This window comes from Bison bison, unplaced genomic scaffold (genome assembly GCF_000754665.1).
Source record: "Bison bison bison isolate TAMUID 2011002044 unplaced genomic scaffold, Bison_UMD1.0 scf7180017864338, whole genome shotgun sequence".
In the NCBI taxonomy this organism is placed as follows: Eukaryota; Metazoa; Chordata; class Mammalia; order Artiodactyla; family Bovidae; genus Bison; species Bison bison.
The window spans coordinates 4721321-4742230 of record NW_011494910.1 but is presented as its reverse complement, the minus strand read 5'-3'; the positions used below and the strand labels follow the sequence as shown (position 1 = coordinate 4742230).

Genomic DNA, 20910 nt, shown 5'->3' with positions numbered 1-20910 from the left:
GGACACTTAGAATAAAGTGCACTATCTGACAACTGGCTGACTCGGACCAGACACCTCCACGGCGAGGCCCCACACTGCTGGGAGAATACCACTGTGACACAATGCATGGACGTCCATTAGCACAGCACGGTACAGCCATCAGATGGGCACAGGTATGAGCTGTGACCACACACAGCAAGGTGCCCAGAATGCTGACCCAAACGTTAGACCACTGGTGAGCAGACGGCCTTCCTGAAAGGTGGCCCAGACAGATAATGAAGAGTCTGATCCATTCTAAGAACATACCTAGGTTTCAGCACTTAGCTAATACCCAGAATACAGAGCCAGGACTCCTACAGTTTAAGCTGAGCCTCTATATTCAACAGCTAATTCTTACTTTATTCCTCAAAGCCTGCTTCTTCTCCCAAGGAAAGTGTCGAGAAGTATAAAATGGGGTTGTGGCAGATCTAAGAGCTCACCCTGCGCTGCTAAACACGTCTACCTCTCGCTTTCATTACCAAGCTGACTCTCCACCCACCCCCACCAACACACACACACGCAAGGCATAGAGACGTGTGTGCAGGGGGCTCACCTACCAGGATGTTGGCAGCAATGACATCAGGATCATCGCACACGGACTCCACAAAGAACACCTGCCCAGGGGGAGAAGGCAGCGATCGGTGAGTCAAAAATGGCCAGGCTGCCAATTAAGAGCACACGTTCACACTTGCCCCACCCCAGCCACCACATCCCCCAGAGATTTTCTTTCATGAAAGTGGCCTTCGAGGGCTCTTCATTTAAAAATAGCTCTTACCATATCCCCAGGGCCTCATACATACATGCTAAGGATCTGAGAAAGGACCTGAAAGAAAACGCTCAAGTTTTGGGGGTAAGACACCAAGACGAGAGAATCGGGTGTCCGGTCCTGTCCTTACCCACCAGAGTCAAGCAGGTCCACACATGCCTCCTAACTCCCCACCTCCACCGACCCTCCTCTTCCTCCAGCTTGGAGGCAGACCCTGCTGCTGCTGCTAAGTCGCTTCAGTCGTGTCCGACTCTGTGCGACCCCACAGACGGCAACCCACCAGGCTCCCTCTCCCCTGGGATTCTCCAGACAAGAACACTGGACTGGGTTACCATTTCCTTCTCCAACGCATGAAAGCAAAAAGTGGAAATGAAGTCTACCTTGAAAGAATTCTCCTCGGCAAAGTTCAAAATCAAGTCCCTCCTCTCTCGAGTGGTATTGGTAGCATCAAACACCTGGGAAGACAGCCCACGAGGCAGAGGAATGGGGACCAAGAAACACAATCCCACCGAGGTGGACCCCAGGCGGAGCGGTGCAGCTAGGCTGCTGCAGCGGTGGAGACAGGGAAGAGGCAGTAAGGCTTACCGCAATCTGCCCGCTCTCCTCCGTGAGATACGCCTTCACGTCTTTCAGTGCCACCAGGGCACACTGTCTGCCAAGACAGCAGAGGAAATCAGCCAGGGGACTGAGCCAAGGCCAAGTTCAGGCACAGTCAGAGACGTGAACCGCTGGGGTGCCACAGGGGTCGAGTCCCTTCTGTTCAGCTTCCCCACGGATCAAAAATTTTCCCCAGCTGGACCTTTCAACTTCCCCGTTATTCTTCTACCTTCCTGGATCTTTCATGTTCCCCTACCCCAAGTACATATCTCCCCCTCTGGAGACTTAGCCTACAGCAACACTCACAACTTTCTGAGTCCTGTTCTTCTACCCACCCAAGTCCACAGTGATCCGCCCCGTGGGTAACTTACACTTAAAATTCCCACCAAGTGTTTACTAAAAAGGAAACCAAGCCCCATGACATCCAGTCTCACGATGGCCAAGGAAGGGCTGGCCTGGCGGTCAGGCCTAGAAGACTCACTTGCGAATCTTCATGGCCTCCTCGTTGTCATGCCGGAAGAAGTCATAGGACTTATAGGACTTGACTGCTTGCCGCCGATACACCCCAAGATTAAACACTGCAGAAGACACCCACACCCTTTAGCAGTGAAACAATACAATGTCCCAAAGCGGCCTTCTTGGTCTAATGTCAGAGTGGCCAAGGGGATTGAAAAAAGCACCATGGTATGCTGGCAACAATACAAGATTAAGAATCAGGTTAAGTTCAAGCTCTGACTTAACAGAGTCTGGACAAGTCTTAAATTATCTGACTTTCAATTTTCTCAGCCACTTTGGGTATTCCACAGGGATACTGCTAAATAATGCAGATGTAAGGGCTCTGGAAATGTAAAGCCCTATACTCATTTAATTCTTAATACTCCTATCAAAGGCATTTCCCCAAAATTAAGCCAATCCAGCCAAGGACAGGAGGAACAAATGGATAGCCAGAGAATAAAGCCGGTAAACCAGGAAAAACTACAACTGCTGCCAGGAGCACCCTGTAACCTTGATGCCAGGGACAGAAAGTCTCCCAGAGGCCTGGGAGGCCCAGAACTGATCATTTCCTCTTCCAAAGAATGTACAGCTGCACCTACCTTTGGTGGGCACCCCAATCCAGTTGAGGTAGCGTGTAAGTTTCTTGGACACGTAGGTTTTGCCACGGGCTGGCAAGCCAATCATAACGATGAGGGTTGGAGAGTTTGTCATGTAAGATGCCCATGCTAAAGGGAAATGGAATGGAACAGAAATAAATAATGAGAGGCCAAGTCAAGAGTGTGCAGGCGCCTAAGCCTTCATGATCAGAACCTGGTTTGATTCTCATACACCTCAGTGAGGCCAGGGTCCAAGAGGACTGGAAAGGCAAACTGAGGAAACCTCCTAGGAGACAAAGAACCCAGACTAAGAGGTGTCTTTCCCACTTGCCCAAAGAACCCAGACTAAGAGGTGTCTTTCCCACTTGCCCAAGGTCTTCACAGAGGTACAAAAGGTGAAAGAGAAAAAAAAAAAAAAAGTGGCCAGGAATAGAAAGACAGTAGCCACAGCATCTTCCTCAGCATTGAGAATATTTAGTAACACGCAGTGACGGCGCCATGAAGGAAGGCCTTGGGCCTGGAGACTCTACCAGTGCAGCACTGAGCTGGTTCCAGTAACACATCCAACAAACTGTCTCTCCTAAGGATCCCATCCACCCCTTCAGAGCCACAGGCAAGAGTTATCTTGAGGATCAAAAAAAAAAAATTCCTGCCCTCAACCTGTTTGGGCCTTTGTGCTCAGGCCACACGAGTTTAAGCCAGAACTTCGAAATGATTTAGATGGTGTCAAAGCCTACCTGGGTGGCTCAGATGGTAAAGACCTGCCTGTAGACACAGGAGACCCAGATTCGACCCCTGGGTCAGGAAGATCCTTTGGAGAAGGCAGTGGCAACCCACTCCAGTATTCCTGCCTGGAGAATCCCATGGACAGAGGATCCTGGAAGGCTATGGTCCACAGGGTCACAAGGAGACACGACTGTAGCAACTCAGCATGCACAGCACACAGCCTACATGACATGGGATCTGACTAGACCTCAGGAATATCGTGGTAAAGCTGGCACACAAGGGCATTACGGCCAACCTGCCTCAAAGGCCCAGGTAGAAGCAAGACAGTTTAGAAGCAGAACAGCCACTGGTCTGCGCTTCCTTAGAAAACGGATTTCAAGAATGCTCACTTACACAGACAGCTCTCCCTGGGCAAGCAGGAGCAAACCAGATGCTCAGAGGCCAGGTGACACACCTGAAAACATACACTGAGTCACTGGGATCCACTTTTCTCCATAAAAAGAGCCTCTGATGAGGATCGACTTACTCACAGCTCCTCCCTACCCACCCTGCCAGGAAGGAGTGTGGAAGAGGGCCCTGCACGCTGCCAGTCACAGCCCCGGGGCCAAGACCCAAACGCAGGTCATTGGGAGGGACTCGGGCTCTGCGTCTCCCACAAGTGAGGCCCTGTGCACAGACTGCATGGGATAGAGTCACGTGCACCTTCATCTTCCAGAAGGCGTCCAGCAGGTAGCTGCTGCTTCTCTTCCCTGGGACAAGGCCACCCTGGAAGGCTAAGAAACAATTCAGCAAACTGGTGGTACCTGGATGGGAATGTCATCTTTCATTTTTAGAGAAGGGAAGGTAAAAAGGTCTCAGTGGAGAAGTGGGCAGAGGGGCATGGGTAGAGAGCAGACCTTGGAAGGAAGAGAGTTTCCTAGGAGTGTTTGGCAAGAAGTACCCAGTACCCAAACAGGGCCCTGGCAGTAAGCGAGGGGTGGGTGCCCAGACTTGGGGTCAGAAGGGTTGGCTTTTAGCCCTTCACCCACTGGGGACATGGAAAACTCCTGGGCCTGAGCAGGAGCCCCTCCAAGGTAGGGGATGAGCAACAGAAGTGATTTTCGTCTCTTGTCCCAACAGGGAGCACAAAGGCAAGCAAATGCCCTGCTGCAGCCTCATTGATGTTTATCCCTGACCTCTTGACCCCCAACAGGCAGATGGCTGCCTCAGGTTTCAGGAGTGAAATCCTCCCGAGTCTTCACTTTCTCCAGCTCAGCGCCGCTCCCTTTCCAATCCCCGTGGCTTGGCTCATTACCTGCACCTCCAGTGCTGCTCGGCCCACACCTTCCAGCCCATTACGCACTTCCCCTAAATGTCCTCTTACCCTCCCTGAAGCTGAAAATGAACTGATGATCCCTGGGAGATGCTCTGAAGCCAGCCAGGGAACCAGCTGCTCCATGTTTACCAAACAGGACACAGTGCTAAGAACAAAAGGAAGCACAGGGCATTAAGGACTCCGCTTGGCAGTCCCCAGCGCAGCTCCCCCTCTGCCGACGACACACCCACACATACCTGCTGCGACAGGGCTGCTCATTTACCGGAGGACAAAACAAAACCATACTTTCTATCTCAAAGTACCGCATCAGCAATACTAGGACACTCAGTCTTGCCTGTTAAAACACAAAACTATCACCACCTTAATCTGAATAGTAGACACTTCACGCTGATTAATTTCAGACACAATATAATTATAACACGTGCTGTGCTGTACTTAGTCACTGAGTCATGTCCGACTCTTTTCGACCCCAGGGACTGTAGCTCACCAGGCCCCTCTGTCCATGGGGACTCTCCAGGCAAGAATACTGCAGTCGGTTGCCATACCCTCCCCCAGGGGATCTTCCCAACCCAGGGATCAAACCCAGGTCTCCTGCATTGCAGGCGGATTCTTTACCAATTGAGCCACCAGGGAAGCCCACAAATACTGGAGTGGGTAGCCTATCCCTTCTCCAGGGGAACTTCCGACCCAGGAATCAAACTGGGGTCGCCTGCATTACAGGTAGATTCTTTACCAGCTGAGCTACCAGGGAAGCCCATATTATAACATATCTGTTGACAAAGTTTGGAAAGCTGTTTCAAAGCTGAAATTCTCTTCTGCCTTCTTTATGCAAGGTTGAACTCACTTTCTCAATCTTAGACTTACTTTCCTTCACAAACCCACTTAGAGGAAATGAGCATGTGAAAACTTCCCTCCTGTAGACAGAAAACCTGAGGCCCAGAAAAGGGAAGAGCTTGGCCCACAGTCCTGCAATAGAAAGTCAAGGTCAGGGCCCTGACCAGACTCCCAGTTTCATGACTGTCCAATTAGTCCCAGTCACTAGCTCTTGTCAGCACCTGACAAAGGGAACCAAGTGGCCAGCACAACTCTGATCTCTAACCTAAACCTGAAGGGTAGTCTAGAAGGCCCACAGTTCCCGGCTTTCTCATGACCAAGGTCATCTTCCACTTTTTGTTCTCAACAGCCCCAATATTTTGAAATATACTGCCCTATGTGATTCATTAGTAATACCTTCTCTGTATTCATCAGAAGTCATAAACTGCCAATTATGTCCTGCCGTTTTACTGATATAAGCCTAATATATCCAAGTCCTGCAGCCAAACACTAAGAAAGTTAATGTTTTAGTTAACCAGTGTAGCTATAGTTTAATGCCCAATTTCTATCAAGTACCTTGGAATATTAAAAACTGCTAACAATACAGACCTTTTGAGGAATGCTGTGAGTGTTTCAAAGTGTCTATCTTTCCTCCACGTATTTCTACAGGAAAGCTGCTGGCACAAACATGGAAAGGTGTATACGCAAGGACACTTATTACGTTGTTGTTGGTGACGGTGAAAAACTGGAAACAATGTAAATGTCCATCAGGCAGAGGCAATATCCATACAAGGCTGATGGAAGAATGAAGTAAATTTGAACTTATCAACCCACAAAAAATGTCCAGAATATAGTTTTAAAAAGGAGCAGGGGAGAGATGGCGGCAGAACAAAAAATGTATGGTGTGAATCCATTTTCAGTAACAGGATACACCAGAATAAGATTTTAGAAAGGATCAAACTTAATAGGCACAGGCAAAATCATGAGAAATTTCTTGCTTTTCACTTTCTTTCTGTGTTGTAATTAGGGGAAGATTCATATGAATCTGTCTCATGAAGATTCATGAGAACCTGTCTGTTCCAGACCTATTCAAAATATCAAAGAATAAAAGCAACAAAGAAAGAAAACCAAGTGGATCTCCCCAGCTACCCCTAATTCCTGCTTTCACTGAGCCCTGAAACCAGCTGTCTCAGCACCTTAAGGGCACCTCAGCCAGCACCACCCCCCTTCTCCCCCATCCCGGGAGCAGCTGAAATTTCAGTAATGCTCTTTTGGAGGCTTTGGCTCTCTAAAGACATTCTACAGTCCTGCAGTTCAGGTACTTCCCAGAGGCAAAGTCAGCCAACAAACAGGTGTAATTAGCAGTAATGGGATAATGGGCGAGCTATTAATAAAGCAGCTGCTGGGTATGAACACTAAGCAGACTGGGAAACCTGTTGCAAGAAACAGGCAAGTAACAGAGAAAAGGGAAATAAACACATACTCTCATAACTGTATTTCTCCTTGGACTGTGGCTTTCAAAATCTCACAGTCCAAACGTGAAAGGAGAACAAAGTGGGGTAAATGAATGACAGAGGTTCAGAAGAACCCAGATGCCTCCAATGGGGAAGACAAGGGTAGAATTTGGAAAGGGGAGACCGAGAATTAGAGTCTAGAGGATGGAAAGAGACCTGGGATTATTGCTTCCTTGACTAATCAAAAGACCTCAAGACAAAAAGGCTGCAAAAAAGTTAGAAAGGCATGTAGGAGAGTCCTTTGGAGGAAAAAAGCAGAGCCAGAAGGGCTGATGCTGGGCACTGGGCAGGGTCCATGACTTCCACAGTTATCAATTCCCCACCCCCAACTACCACCACCTGTTCTCTGCTCTTATTGGACTCAAGTGTCCTAGTAACATGAGGGCACCTCTCTTTAAGATATGCATTCCATACCCCCAAATCTGGGCTACCATATTGTCAAACAAGAGGAGAAAACACTTTTTACTGAAAATATGATTCTTTACAGGGCTCTTTTAAATACTAAGATTCCAGCACAGCATTTACCACATAACTCTATATATAATGCTTCAGGAACACACACAACATGCAAATTGTCACCAGTGAAAAATAACACAGTTTAGTCACAGGCCCAACATTCTTCTAAGAGCTCTCCTATATATACACATTCAATTCTCATATCACTCAGAGAGATACTATTAGTATCCCCATTATATCAAAAAGTAAACTGAGGCATGGGGCAGACAAGCAACTTGGTTTTTAACCAAGCACCTAGCTAGGAAGTAGTAACAAGAAGATTTGGACCCAAGCAGGCTGACTCCAGAGGCTACACCCAAATATCATGCTATAGTAGCTATCTTCCACAGGGTGCTCGCCCTTGGTACCTGGCTTCCTGCCCTGGCAGAGAAAGAAGACATTGATCACACAGGTGCACCAACCCCAGGATCACACCCAAACAAGCCGCCTCTGCTGCAGCCAAACCCCAACAAGCTTCATCAGTGATAGGTGAAAAAAGATGATCATCATTAATCATGAGACTGACAAGGGCGTGACATCAAGGTTGAGACTCTGGGGAAAGTTTGGAACATGAGATGATCCCAAGTCTCATGCTGGTCGACTATTTCCACCTGCTGATAAATATAACTACTGAAATGAGAAGGACTGCCTGGTAGGTTTCCAAGGGAACTTGGAAGCAGGGACAGAGTGAGCTTTCCTTGAGTTTCCCCAAAACATCTAGGGACCAAATGCCCAGGACCTTTTGACCTGGGCGATACAGTCTTGCAGTCTTAAGGGTGCTTAGGCACACAGATCATGGGGACAAGAAATACCACTTCATCTCTCTGCAAACCCATCTGTTGTCTCTGTCTAAAAGATGGGCATGGAAATGCTCCTGTGAAACCCATCCCCAGAGGAAAATAGTTTGCAAACTATAAAGACTAAACTTGTAAGATAGTAAAGTGCCCCAGACATGGCAAGAAGTGAAATGTCATGGTCAATTTCCCTTAGGCCTGTAGAAATGAGCAACTGGTTCCTACCTGCAATTTCTGCTGCGAGCAGCACTCTCACAAAACTTAGCCCAAGAGATTAAGAGAAACTCTTAACAGTATCAGCCCCAAGGAATTCCTGCACCCTGCCACTCTGCCTTACTTATTGCGAGTATAATACTTACTCTAACTTTCTTCATCAATTGACTAGGCAAATACTCCCAGGATGGAGAAGATAAAGATTCAGTTAAAGAAAGCAGGAAGGAAATGCTGGGCTACACCAGGAGTCTAGCCCCAAGGACAGACATTTCAGAGTCTACTTGTTTCAGAAAGGAAATTCCCCTGGTAGACTTTGTTTTAAATTCCCGTGTCAAAGAATTATTTCTCACTCCCACTCAGCAGCAAAGTCTAGAATTACAACAATATTCCCAAAATAAAATCCTGGAAACAGAGCAGCCCCTCCTCTTTCCCAACACTCACAACATTTCTTCTCTGACATTCGGAGACTTGCTTTGGTTTCATAGCTATTGTTGTTCTGTTCTGAGGAAGAGGCAGGATTCCCGGACATGGCAACTCTTCAGGAGATGTCTGGAAGGGACAAAAGGAATATAAAGAAGGGAAGGAAGGAAAGAACCCTTAGAACACCCAAAAGAGGACCACTGAGGTACAAGTGAAAGAACCCTGGGCCAAGTGTCAAATCCAGCCCTCCTTCTCCCAGTTAATAGTTGCATGCCCTAGGACAAGTCATGAATATCTCCAGCCCTCTGTTTCCTTATCTATGAACAGTTGCATTTATAATGCTGACTTAGCAGTTTACATTCACATAAATTATCTCCTTCAATCCTTCCAATAATCCTGTAATAAAACAGATTTTGCTACCATTGCTGCTTCTCCCCATTTTAGATCGCAAAACTGAGGTTAATAAATTAAATGCTTTATCCAAGTTCCTTCCTAACCTCAGATTCCAGGTTAAGAATCTGAGGAGAGTAGTGGCATCAGGTGGGGATGGGGTGGGTTGTGCCTAGATCAAGTTTATTATCATAAAGCAACTGCAGTCCAATGGTAGGATTCAGTTCTGGGGGGTAAAAAAAAATTAAAAAAATTAAAAAATGAGAAGCGGGAACATCACAAACATGTCCCCTAAAAGAAAAACCGCAGCTGGACCCGGGTACAGCCCCCGGACGTCACCACTTTCCCTTGTGGTGTTACTCTCAACCCCTGGTCCGCACTTCCTCCCCATACATCTCCTGGGAAGCAGTCGATGGTGTTATCACCCTGCAACTAGATGCGGTAAATAACTTTCCCAAGGTCACTTGCAGCATAAGGGGTAAGTCCTGAGTCTTAACTGGAGTGGGAGAGCCCCGAGTTCACTCCGCAATCCCAGACAAGGGACTCGTGAGAAAGACCTCCAGCGCTTCAGGGACCCTGCAGTTCTTCCACTGACCACGCACATCCTCTGAACTCACCCATCAGCTGCGGCTCTGGGTCCCTAAACTTACGCACTCCAGGTAATGCCTGGGGTGGGGGCGGGGGGAACCCGGACTTGCCCCGAACAGCGAGGCTTCATCTTCCCGCACCTCATCAAGGTCCAGGCAGCCCCCCCTCCTGTCGCCTGTCAAACCCCTTCAAAGTGCCGCACAGCCGCCGTCCACCCTAAGACCCCTCCCGCCTGCGGCCCCGGTACTTACCCGTTGAGGCTAACAGGCGGGAGCTGACTCTGGGGCCGGGGTCTGGAGCACCAGCTCCCGGCGGGTCACGTGCCCCGCAAGGCCCCGCCCACCCCGGCCTCAGCCCTCACCTGGAGAGGTTCCTCGGCCAATCGAGCGCCCGCGGGCTCCGGGGGGCGGGGCTCGCGGACGCTCGCTCGGGCAGGAGGAGGGACCTGTGAAGGTGAACTAGCGCGAGCTCGCGAGTCTCCCGGCGCCTTGGCGGTTGGCTACACCGTTGCTTGGCAACTAGCACGGCTGGGGGCGGGGTTAATAAAAAGCCGGACCTTTTTTTCCTTAGTATCGCGAGAGTCTTGAGGGGCTGTGGCTTTTTGGTGACTGGAAAAAAAAATGCTGTGAAGATTAACGCTCTCCTCCCTGAATCCCGGCGGGATCTCGTTAAATCAAAGCACTGGAGCACACACTTTAGAAGATACTTTGCTTCAGGTCACAGAGAGTCGGACACAACTGAGCGACTAACACGTGCTACAGTAAAACACCAAAGGACTTAAGAGGATCCCATCTTAGGATGTTGGCATAGTCCCTTCGGTCAAACACTGTAAACTAAGAAAATCAACTACTCTCCTCGCCGAACCAGGGACTTCCCGGAACCCGTGCTCGTACTCCAGCGGACTTACCCACCTTATTTATTCTCTCGTTTACCACCCACGCTGTACCAGTTGTTTTGACCATCTTGAAGAACCAAAGAGGAAAACTGTTCCAGGAGAAAATTGGGTCCTGAAAGGTTTGAAAAGATGTGTTGTTTCCATATAACTTAATCAGAGGCAGAAACTTTCACAGTGTTAGTGAGTTTGCACATTTCAAGTGCACAGTTGTCCCCGGGGGCATTCGATGCTTGACTGTGGTAATAAATCCCCTCTACGCAGTGTCGGCTTTGCTGCTCTGCGTCCAGGATGGACAAAGAACAATGCGTACGTATTTCTTAGAAGAGAGGTAAATTCAGAGATGTTTTTATTCCTCTTTCACCTTGGGGATTAAATTTACCCTTCAAAACAACTCAAATAGTATCTCCTCTTTGAAACTTTGTACAGCTCCCAGCTGCCCTCTCTGTGCCTATACAGCTCCGTTTTATACATTCAGCAAGTATTTACTGAGCACTTATTTGCGAGGCACCGTGCTTTGTTCTCGGGATATAGGTTTGGAAAAAGCCACATAATCTAGCATTATCACGTTGCTATGAAATTCCGTGGTTATGTGTCCTTTACACCCCACCCTCTCTCCTGATTACGTGAGTACTTTGCTATTTTGAAGGCAGGAATGGAGTCCTTTTGGTATGTGTATGTCTAGGGCCTGAACTGGAATCTGAATGACACACGTTGGTCTTCATTCCTCCTCCTTATACCGCCACCACCTCCTGCAGGTAGCAATTGCCCTGTGCCCAGATGCTGACCTCATACTGCGCTTTCTGATGTGGCCAATGGACTTTTCAAGTTACAGTCTCTTGGAGATGGAAAGGCCAGTCGTTCGGCCCCTTAACCTCAATGAGTCAATGTTTGCAGCAGCCGAGTCTATAGTCACGAGTACTTATTTGTCTTTAACTGGTTATTTGACTCACAGACCATTCTTGGCATTCGTCTGCATTCCGAACTATGATTCTTGTTTCTCCCGGCGTAGTTTGGAAGCCCCAATTTAATAATTTCCTAACTAAGTGCAAGGCTACATTCCAACGGCTTTGATTCAGGAACTCCTTCCCCCACCCTCTTCCCTTGAGCATATATGCTTCCGACGCGGAGGGTACCTCACTAGCTCTACAGGTAGCAAGACCAGTCGTACTTTCGGAATACGGATAAACCCTCATCCTTTGCCTCCTGACGCGGAAGTGGCAGGAGTTAGTTGTCTCTTTAAGAGCGTACTAGAACAGAAGCCGAAGAGTATCGCGAGAACCGTAAAATCAGCGACTTCTCGCGATGTTTGGACCGGCAAAGGGTGGCCATTTTGGAGTCCACCCGGCGGCTGGTTGCCCCGGCGGCGTTAGCCAGCCTGCTGCCGGGACCAAAGCTGGCCCCGCCGGTGTCTGCCCTGTGGGCGGCCGCACCAACGCTATGTGGCGGCTCCGCTGCAAGGCCAAGGAGGGCACCCATGTTTTGCAGGGGTTGTCCAGCCGGACCCGGGTGCGGGAACTCCAGGGCCAGATTGCCGCCATCACTGGGATCTCCCCTGGCTGTCAGCGAATCCTCGTCGGATACCCGCCCGAGTGCCTGGATCTCAGCAACGGGGATACCATTCTGGAGGATTTGCCCATCCAGTCAGGTACGGGAATCGAGGCTGGGCCAGGCGAGGTCCTGGGAGGACGTAGAGGGGCAGAAAAGAGAACAGACGGTGTCAGGGCCAGGTCTATGTGTCAGTTTGGAGGACGAGAATAGGAGAAATTAAAGAACAGAGAATTCTGACGGAGGCCAGGGCGAGTGTCCAGCAACTCCTTGACTTCACATATAGTTTGAAAGAGACAGGGAGGGCCTGATCTCTGTGAGAAGCTCAAAAGCCGTGGAGTCCTCTTTCCTGGCTGCTTTCTGGTCTGTCTTGAAAACATCTCATTCATTTTGTTTCCCTCTGTGTCCACAGAAGTATTTTTAAAATGCGATGTTTTCTCTGTCCTGATTGCTCTTTTTCCCTGTATCACTGAAAGAAGACAGTATGTCTGAAGGATGTAGGATACTTTTTTTTTGCTGTCCTGGTTAATTTTTACAATCGCCTTCATTTATACTTTCTCTGACAATTGTATTCATTTTAGAGTTTGCTTTGACACATCCACTGAAGGCGCTTTCAAGTTCTAGACAAAAGCAGTTATTTCTGTCCAGTATTAAAACTTGAACAGCAATATTGGTATTTAAAAGCTTTTCTCTGTAGTCTCAAGGATCCTGTAAACACTTGAACAGGGTAGATATGATATTTCAGATCGAGAGCACCCCCTAGTGGCCGAGTCTTTCGTAAACACCTTTTGGAAGTGCTTTTAAACTGCAGAGAGCAAGGATAAGAAAATTTTGTTCTTGAAATGTATCTTTTTAGGTAGGTATAAAAGTGTGTAACTCGGGTCCCTTTACTAAATGAAATACAATGTCTTTCTCTTTGTTCCGTTTTCATCTCTATGAAGATTCAGGGAACAAGAATTATTACTAGTCACATGTTTGCAAAGCTGTATTCTCCCTAGTAACCCCAGTTTATACTTTAACTCCTCCTGTTTGTAATTTACAGACTTGCTTAGTGAACACCCAGTTTCATCTATACTTTCTCTGAAGTTCTGAATTTGTTTTGTTTTTGACAGGTGACATGCTGATCGTTGAAGAAGACCAAAATAGGCCCAAAACGTCACCTGCATTTACAAAATATGGTGCTCCTAGTTACGTCAGGGAAACTTTGCCTGTGCTTACCAGGATGGCAGTCCCAGCAGACAACTCCTGTCTCTTTACCAGTGTGTACTATGTTGTTGAAGGAGGAGTCTTGAATCCAGCTTGCGCCCCTGAGATGAGACGCTTCATAGCACAAATTGTAGCAAGTGATCCAGACTTCTATAGTGAGGCAATACTGGGAAAAACAAATGAAGAGTACTGTGACTGGATCAAAAGGGACGATACTTGGGGCGGAGCTATTGAGATATCCATTTTGTCTAAATTTTACCAATGTGAAATATGTGTAGTGGATACACAGACCGTACGAATTGATCGTTTTGGGGAAGATGCAGGATATACCAAAAGGGTCCTTCTCATTTATGATGGCATCCACTATGATCCACTTCATCTTGTCTTCCCTGACCCAGACACCCCTCCTCTGACTATTTTCTCCTCTTACGATGATATTGTTCTTGTGCAAGCACTGGAATTAGCAGATGAAGCTAGAAAGAAGAGACAGTTTACAGATGTAAACCGCTTCACCCTGAGATGCATGGTATGTCAGAAGGGATTAACTGGACAAGCAGAAGCAAGGGACCATGCCAAGGAGACAGGCCATACCAACTTTGGAGAAGTGTGATCCATGCATGATGAGGATTGAAGCCTACTACCTCACAGATCCAGAAGGCTCTGGGTTTTCCAATAAGCTATTTGTTACCCTTAAGAACAAAAGAACACAATGCTTGAACCATCCTTTTAACCTTAAACCACTAAGACACTGAATTCCTTGTTAAGATTAAAATTAGTGTGCAAGTTTACAGATGTGTGTCTACAGCAGTGATACAGCCCTCTTTCTGCTTGGGTGACAGAATAGGTGGTCCTTGCCACCTACTGACACTGACCTGAAGATTGAGTATTAGTATTATAAACTAGCACCCAGCAGCATTAACTTGTAGAAGAAAACAACTTCCTATTTGGGGTAATGCGAAAGGCTTCAGGTGAGGCCACTGGACATAATCCACAGTGTCTCCAGTAATTGGGTCTTTTTAAAAACTCTGAGTGGGTTAATAGTTTCTATGTTATGAATTGATTCCTCAAATGAAGATACTCAGAATTGTCGAAACTGATTTCATATTGCAATTTGGTAGACTTTATAAATGTGTACTTCACCAGTTGTTACAAGTAGATAACATGCAATTTTTAGAGATGAGTCTACTCCTTGAGAATATTACCTAAAAACAAGAACTTATAGTGCCCAGTGAAGAATTTCTAGTCTATAAAAGAGAATGTACGAGGGAAGAGGTGCCTGAGCAGCTTACTGAAGCTTTAAAAGACCGTGGGCCTCATGTTTTAATGCAACTCATTTACTCATCTGTCGCGTTGGATAAAACGTTAAAATTAAGCAGGATTTTTTTTTTTTTAATTGAAGTTCCTTGAAACTTGAGTGATCAGTTTTTGCCTTTTTAACTAAAGATTTGGAGGGATTTGATTTCCTCAGCTTTTTGTTAAGAGCACTTCCTCCAACTCCTAAAATAACTTTTCATCTAAAATTATAACACCATGCTTTCATTTGGTTTTGAGAGATCTTTTGCTTACCTAAACAGTATTTGTTTTCATGCTAGCCTTGTCAAGCCACTCTTAAATGATTTCATGTTTCTGAAAATTAATACTTTGTTTATCTACCATCTATTACCTTGACTTTTGAAGAGTTTTAAAGTAATTGGGATAATAACATTGAATGAATTTGACTTACAAAATATGATAGTTTTTAAATCTTTGCCTTATTCAACCTTCTCAGAATTCTGCTTCTTACTAGTATTAGATGTGTAGCCATTTGCTTGGTGGGCTAATCCACGAGGCATACCCTCTAAAACTTAGCTTCACTATGAGATCTTCCAGTTAAAAGTGTTCTACCTCTTAATTCTTCTGAAGATCAGGGATGCTAAATTTTAATTTGTTATGCATTATCTTACATAATGTAAAGAGGCTTAATGTTGTGAAGTTTTGTTATCTTGGTCTTGTTTTCTATTATCTTACTTAGAAAACCAATGGTATGGGAATTCCCTGGCAGTCCAGTGGTTAGAACTCTACCCTTTCATTGCCAAGGGTGCAGGTTCAATCCCTTGTTGGGGAACGAAGTCCCACAAGCTTCATGGAGTGACCAAAAAAAAAAAAAAAAAAACCAATGGTATACCTTAAAGCACTTATATTTCTTTTAGCATGTCTTCTTGGCAAATGTTTCAGAATTGAGATTTACTCAGCACTTTCACTTGGTAGAAGTGATCGTATAAAATTAAGGAGTATGTAAACAATTTAGGAGAAAAGTATCTTTAAGGAGCAATTCAAAAAATATGCTTTAAATCGTTAGATGACCTTTCTTGAATACCTTTTGTGTGAATAGGACTTTTAGGCATTATAAGTTATTATCGTCAGTTTAACTGAAAAGTGTTTCATTTTCTATTTTACTGAGCCTTAAAATAGCACTTGGAGCTTGTGAAATTCGATGTTTGGCAGTCATGTGTACAAATGAATATGACTGAAAATCTCTTTGTACCTGTATGTCATCTGGTCTAAAAGGATTTTGTATCTCTTCATTCCCCCAGAAAAATTTAAAGCTGTAAGTTAAGAGTATACCACTGGGTAACACCAATCCAGTTGAGCTTTATGCATTATTATTCATAAACCTTGTCTTCCTTTCCTAAGTATTTCAAGGGCCAAACTTGATACTTGCTTACTGGAATTTTAGAGAAGTTTATTCATCCAACAAATATTTATTGAGTAATTTATTATATACCAGGCATATATTGATGTTTCTGAACATAAATTTTGTTGTTTTAAAATTAAGTATACTTTATCTACATTTGATTTTAGTTTTAACAAGTGGAGGGATATAGAACTGGATATTTTATAAAATTAAGCTTATTTTAAGTGTTTTTGTTTGCATATTTAAGCTTTTATAACAAGTGTCAACTATTTATTTAGGGGATCTTATTCTGTTATACCTGTTAACTAGGTTGTGCATTCCTCAGTTGGACACTGATAGGTCACTCTCAGTAACGACTTTTTAAAATTAATCAGCTGCTGAAATTCAGCAATAGGAGTTTTTTAAGTAATGTTCTGATCATGGGATATTCAAGATGAAGCACTGTTTGCAGACCATTTTAATTGTGGAGGATTAAAAACCAAAACTTGTGCTTACTCAGAACTCAAGCTTGTAAGCCTCACAGAAGTTAAAAGATTTTTTTTAATTGCACTTATACTCTTGAATGGAGAAGGGAATGGCAACCCATTTCAGTATTCTTGCCTGAAGAATCCCATGGACAGAGGAGCCTGGCAGGCTCCCATGGGGTCACAGTCAGACACGGCTGAGCGCCTAACACTATATACTTGAAGTTAGTTAACATAAGTAAATTCTTATGTTACGCAGAAATTTAAAACATTGCACCAAGATAAAAAGAAACTTTTTCTTACATTTGCACTTGAGCAGAGTGAAACCTTTCTTCCTATTCATTCAGGTTTTGACTGCCTTGCAAGAATTTTTTTTTGTTGTTAAAATGAGGTTAATTTATATTAGTAGCAAAATGAATCAAGATTGTGCTTTCCTATCCCCTACTCCTCCTTTCCTTAACTCTTCTTTCCCTTACTCTTCTTTGGATTTAAAGATTAGATGTAGGGCTATGAATGCACTTCTGGATAGATTGATTTCAGAAATTAAAATTAATGTCTCGGGAATTTTGTGATGTGGTAGCCATATGAAGATATCAGTGTGGTACAACTACTGTTAGTAGTTCGTGGTTGATTTCTTGTTTCTCATGAATGGATCATGGGCACAGTCAAGTGAGACCCTTGCAAGTTTGGGGGCTGGTCATCTTGACCCTGTTGGCAAAAACTAATATTGACATACTACTTGATTATTCCATGAAGTTCAAGTCCCAGTGAAATCTTTATCAGGAATGAATGAACATATTTATACATTCCCGTAAATGCCCATGCCTAATTTGCATGTTCAGCTTACTCTATCTTGTATAGGCATTAAAACAGGAATGTTGTAAGTTCCCCTCTAGCTGAACATAGTTTTCTATGTCTTTTGTGAAAAAAATTGAATGGGGAATATATAAGATTAGCAGCAGAGTGATTTTTTTTTTTTCCTCTTTATGTGTCAGGTGGCCTTCCTAAACTTTCAAATATTAGGATTTTCATGTTTTTTCATGTATTGAGAACACAAATCTATTATTCGCAGCACTTTAAAAATATGAAATAAAAGTTTACAGGTTAGCCCTCTCTGACGATCTTGTCAGACATTAAAATATAGTTCTTGAGCTGCCAACAATCAGCTCTTCTTAATTAAAAGTTACCATCAGTGAATAGTGTATCCAGTGGTACAACATTCTGGTAATTCTCTAACAGTAAAACTCCGTTTCAGTAACTATTAGGAGCATGCTCTGTGCCCTAGCATTCAAAATGTTACTTATTTCTATAATGTGATTGTTCTTTATTCATTGTACAATGCAGTATTCAAATTTGTCCTTGTAGCTCAAAGATGACTACTGCAACTTTGAAAATGTTAGATTCTTAAAACCCTTCATTTGTTTCTAAGCAGGCTTATGATTTTGAGCTGATTTTTGAGTCAGAGGCCTTAAAAGTCATACATAAGCAACATCACTAAGTCTAAAGTGAAACACTTGATTTGAATAAGCTAGTTTATTAACTAAGGATGTTTTCTTACTAGGAGTTATGATATTTAACATTTAGCACATTTCATCCAACTTAAAAAGATTATAAAACTTCGCTGATTGGGGAAAAAAGTTTCTTTAATTTTCCATCTCCAAAACTTAGCTTGCATTTTGTTTACAGTGCTTTAAATATTTGACTTTGAAAAAATCACATTGATACTGGATTGTGGAGTGATCATTTAAGTCTTGGTTGGTAGAATTTAGAGGAGATTAATAACCCTCCCATGCTGCTTTAGAATAAAGGAAGAAAGGGGCAGGAAGATAAAGTGCCACATAAACAGAACAGCTTCTCAAATGAATGCATTCCTATTCTTGAATTATGCTTTTCAGAAAATGTTTCAGGCAATGCCTTTGTGTCATCTTAACCCGTTCACATTTCTTGGCATTGACTTAACAAGCAAGGCCATAACAGAAAGGCTTGTCAGTAAAGTATTAAAACATGACTATAAACATTTTGCTATGATGCCTTTTTATACTTGTTTTTTAAAATGCATACCTACATCTAAAGAGTTTGGGGATAGTGAAAATATGATTTAGTTACACTGTAGGCAAACAGGTTAACCTAGGAAAGGTTTACAATTTCCTCTCAGATTACATGAGCCTGACTGGTATAGGATATGTAGTTAGTTGTCTCCCATAAGTTACTTAAAGGACCAGGGCACCTGATTCTTGTTTGTTTTCCAGTTCACCTTGGTGCCATTTATCACATAAACTGTTTACAGGAAATAGAATTTCCTTAGCAAAAAGTAACGTTTTTCCTTTAAAAGTATTAAGTTTAAAGAATAGATATAATTTGTCAAAAGGAATAGAGAATGGCAGTAGTCCTGTATTTCCTGTATTAATGCAATAGAGGTTGAAATTCCTGAAGCAATGAGAAACCTACAAAACTCAAATTTAGAGCTTTAAAATATGACTTGAAAGTAATAGAGAAGGACAAATAGAACAAAGTTCTGTTTCTCTTGACACAAAATATTTTTTGCTAATAAAGATGGACAGTGCTTCCTTGGTTTAAAAACATTTTGTTGATTTGCCAGCATTTTTTCAAGTTAATGCACTACTGCTACTACCTGAAAGATGCCTAATTTTGTTTTATATAACTTATGTGATTTTACCATTGTCATTAAGATGCATTAATTTTATTTGTGAGGTGTATGATTTTAAATACCTAAATGCTGTGTGAAATGACTTATTTTGAAGAAATAAATGAAGTGAAAATATTGTTGTCTGAGCATGTTTTGGGAGGAAAGAGGGCTAGTGAACAGCTGCTGCACTCAAGTTACATATTTATCACTGCTTTGACTTCTGTACCAATATCTGCCAAATCTCAGTCTGTAGGTGGAGTCTTAATAAATCAGCTCCAAATTTAATATCTGGGGAAAGGCTGAATGTTCCTTTTCATTTGTAACAGACTGAGCTCTATGTGAACTTAGACCCATGTGGAAACTGTCCATCGAGTTGGTGATGCCATCCAAACATTTCATCCTCTGTCGTCCACTTCTCCTCCTGCCCCCAATCCCTCCCAGCATCAGAGTCTTTTCCAGTGAGTCAACTGTTCGCATGACGTAGCCAAAGTACTGGAGTTTCAGCTTTAGCATCAGTCCTTCCAATGAACACCGAGGACTGATCTTTAGAATGGACTGGTTGGATCTCCTGGCAGTCCAAGGGACTCTCAAGAGTCTTCTCCAACACCACAGTTCAAAAGCATCAATTCTTCCGTGCTCAGCTTTCTTCACAGTCCAACTCTCACATCCATACGTGACCACTGGAAAAACCATAGCCTTGACTAGACGGACCTTTGTTGGCAAAGTAATGTCTCTGCTTTTCAATATACTATCTAGGTTGGTCATAACTTTCCTTCCAAGAAGTAAGCGTCTTTTAATTTCATGGCTGCAGTCACCATCTGAAGTGATTTGGGAGCCCCCAAAAATAAAGTCTGACACTGTTTCCCCATCTATTTACCATGAAGTGACGGGACCAGACGCCATGATCTTCATTTTCTGAATGTTGAGCTTTAAGCCAACTTTTTCATTCTCTTTCACTCTTATCAAGAGGCTTTTTAGTTCCTCTTCACTTTCTGCCATAAGGGTGGTGTCATATGCACATCTGAGGTTATTGATATTTCTCCCGGCAATTTTGATTCCAGCTTCTGCTTCTTCCAGCCCAGCGTTTCTCAACAACACAAGAGAAGACTCTACACATGGACATCACCAGATAGTCAACACCGAATCAGATTGATTAAATTCTTTGCAGAAAAAGATGGAGAAGCTCTATACAGTGAGCAAAAACAAGACCGGGAGCTGACTGTGGCTCAGATCAAGAGCACCTTATTGCCAAATTCAGACTTAAATTGAAGAAAGTAGGGAAAACCACTAGACCATTCAGGTATGACCTAAATCAAATCCCTTATGATTATACAGTGGAAGTGAGAAATAGATTTAAGGGACTAGATCTGATAGAGTGCCTGATGAGCTATGGACGGAGATTTGTGACATTGTACAGGAGACAGGGATCAAGACCATCCCCATGGAAAAGAAATGCAAAAAAAGCAAAATGGCTGGCTGGGGAGGCCTTACAAACAGCTGTGAAAAGAAGAGAAGCAGAAAGCAAAGGGGAAAGGAAAGATATAAGCATCTGAATGCAGAGTTCCAAAGAATAGCAAGGAGAGATAAGTAAGCCTTCCTCAGCGATCAATGCAAAGAAATAGAGAAAAACAACAGAATGGGAAAGACTAGAGATCTCTTCAAGAAAATTAGAGATACCAAGGGAACAGTTCATGCAAAGATGGGCTCAATAAAGGACAGAAATGGTATGGACCTAACAG

General features: G+C 44.0%; 2 protein-coding genes across 7 annotated transcripts in view; one reads left to right on the top strand and one right to left on the bottom strand.

Moving 5' to 3' along the window:
* Positions 1–10738, bottom strand: part of PFKFB2 (6-phosphofructo-2-kinase/fructose-2,6-biphosphatase 2) — a 27863-nt gene extending 17125 nt beyond the window's left edge. For 4 of the 5 annotated variants that reach the window (XR_826515.1, XM_010854219.1, XM_010854215.1 and 1 more), the window contains exons 1-8: positions 10652–10738; positions 9992–10348; positions 8784–8891; positions 2476–2601; positions 1863–1959; positions 1370–1436; positions 1165–1239; positions 576–632 (exon numbers count right to left, since the gene is read on the bottom strand). Coding sequence is in view for 4 of the 5 variants with exons in the window: in XM_010854219.1 (XP_010852521.1) it covers positions 576–632; positions 1165–1239; positions 1370–1436; positions 1863–1959; positions 2476–2601; positions 8784–8871 (510 nt within the window). In the remaining variant the exon portion in view is untranslated. The remainder of the gene's footprint in view (positions 1–575; positions 633–1164; positions 1240–1369; positions 1437–1862; positions 1960–2475; positions 2602–8783; positions 8892–9991; positions 10349–10651) is intronic. The other variant, XM_010854216.1, reaches the window with a different exon arrangement.
* YOD1 (YOD1 deubiquitinase) lies at positions 10671–16657 on the top strand. Of its 2 annotated transcripts, XM_010854221.1 has the most exons (3): positions 10671–10941; positions 12121–12280; positions 13293–16657. In XM_010854221.1, the coding sequence occupies exons 1-3, from the start codon at positions 10924–10926 to the stop codon at positions 13994–13996; spliced, it is 882 nt and encodes a 293-aa protein (XP_010852523.1). In that variant the 5' UTR covers positions 10671–10923; the 3' UTR covers positions 13997–16657. The 2 variants fall into 2 exon arrangements, with proteins under 2 accessions (XP_010852523.1, XP_010852522.1); XM_010854220.1 differs by lacking the exon at positions 10671–10941 and having other exon boundaries at positions 11912–12280; positions 13293–14174.
* Positions 16658–20910: the final 4253 nt, after the last annotated feature.

Excerpts from the sequence above, each read along its gene's own strand:
- YOD1 (XM_010854220.1), top strand. The coding sequence starts at position 11,938 with ATGTTTGGACCGGCAAAGGGTGGCCATTTTGGAGTCCACCCGGCGGCT. Across the intron at positions 12,281-13,292 it reads GGATTTGCCCATCCAGTCAG|GTGACATGCTGATCGTTGAA; the intron begins GTACGGGAATCG and ends TGTTTTTGACAG.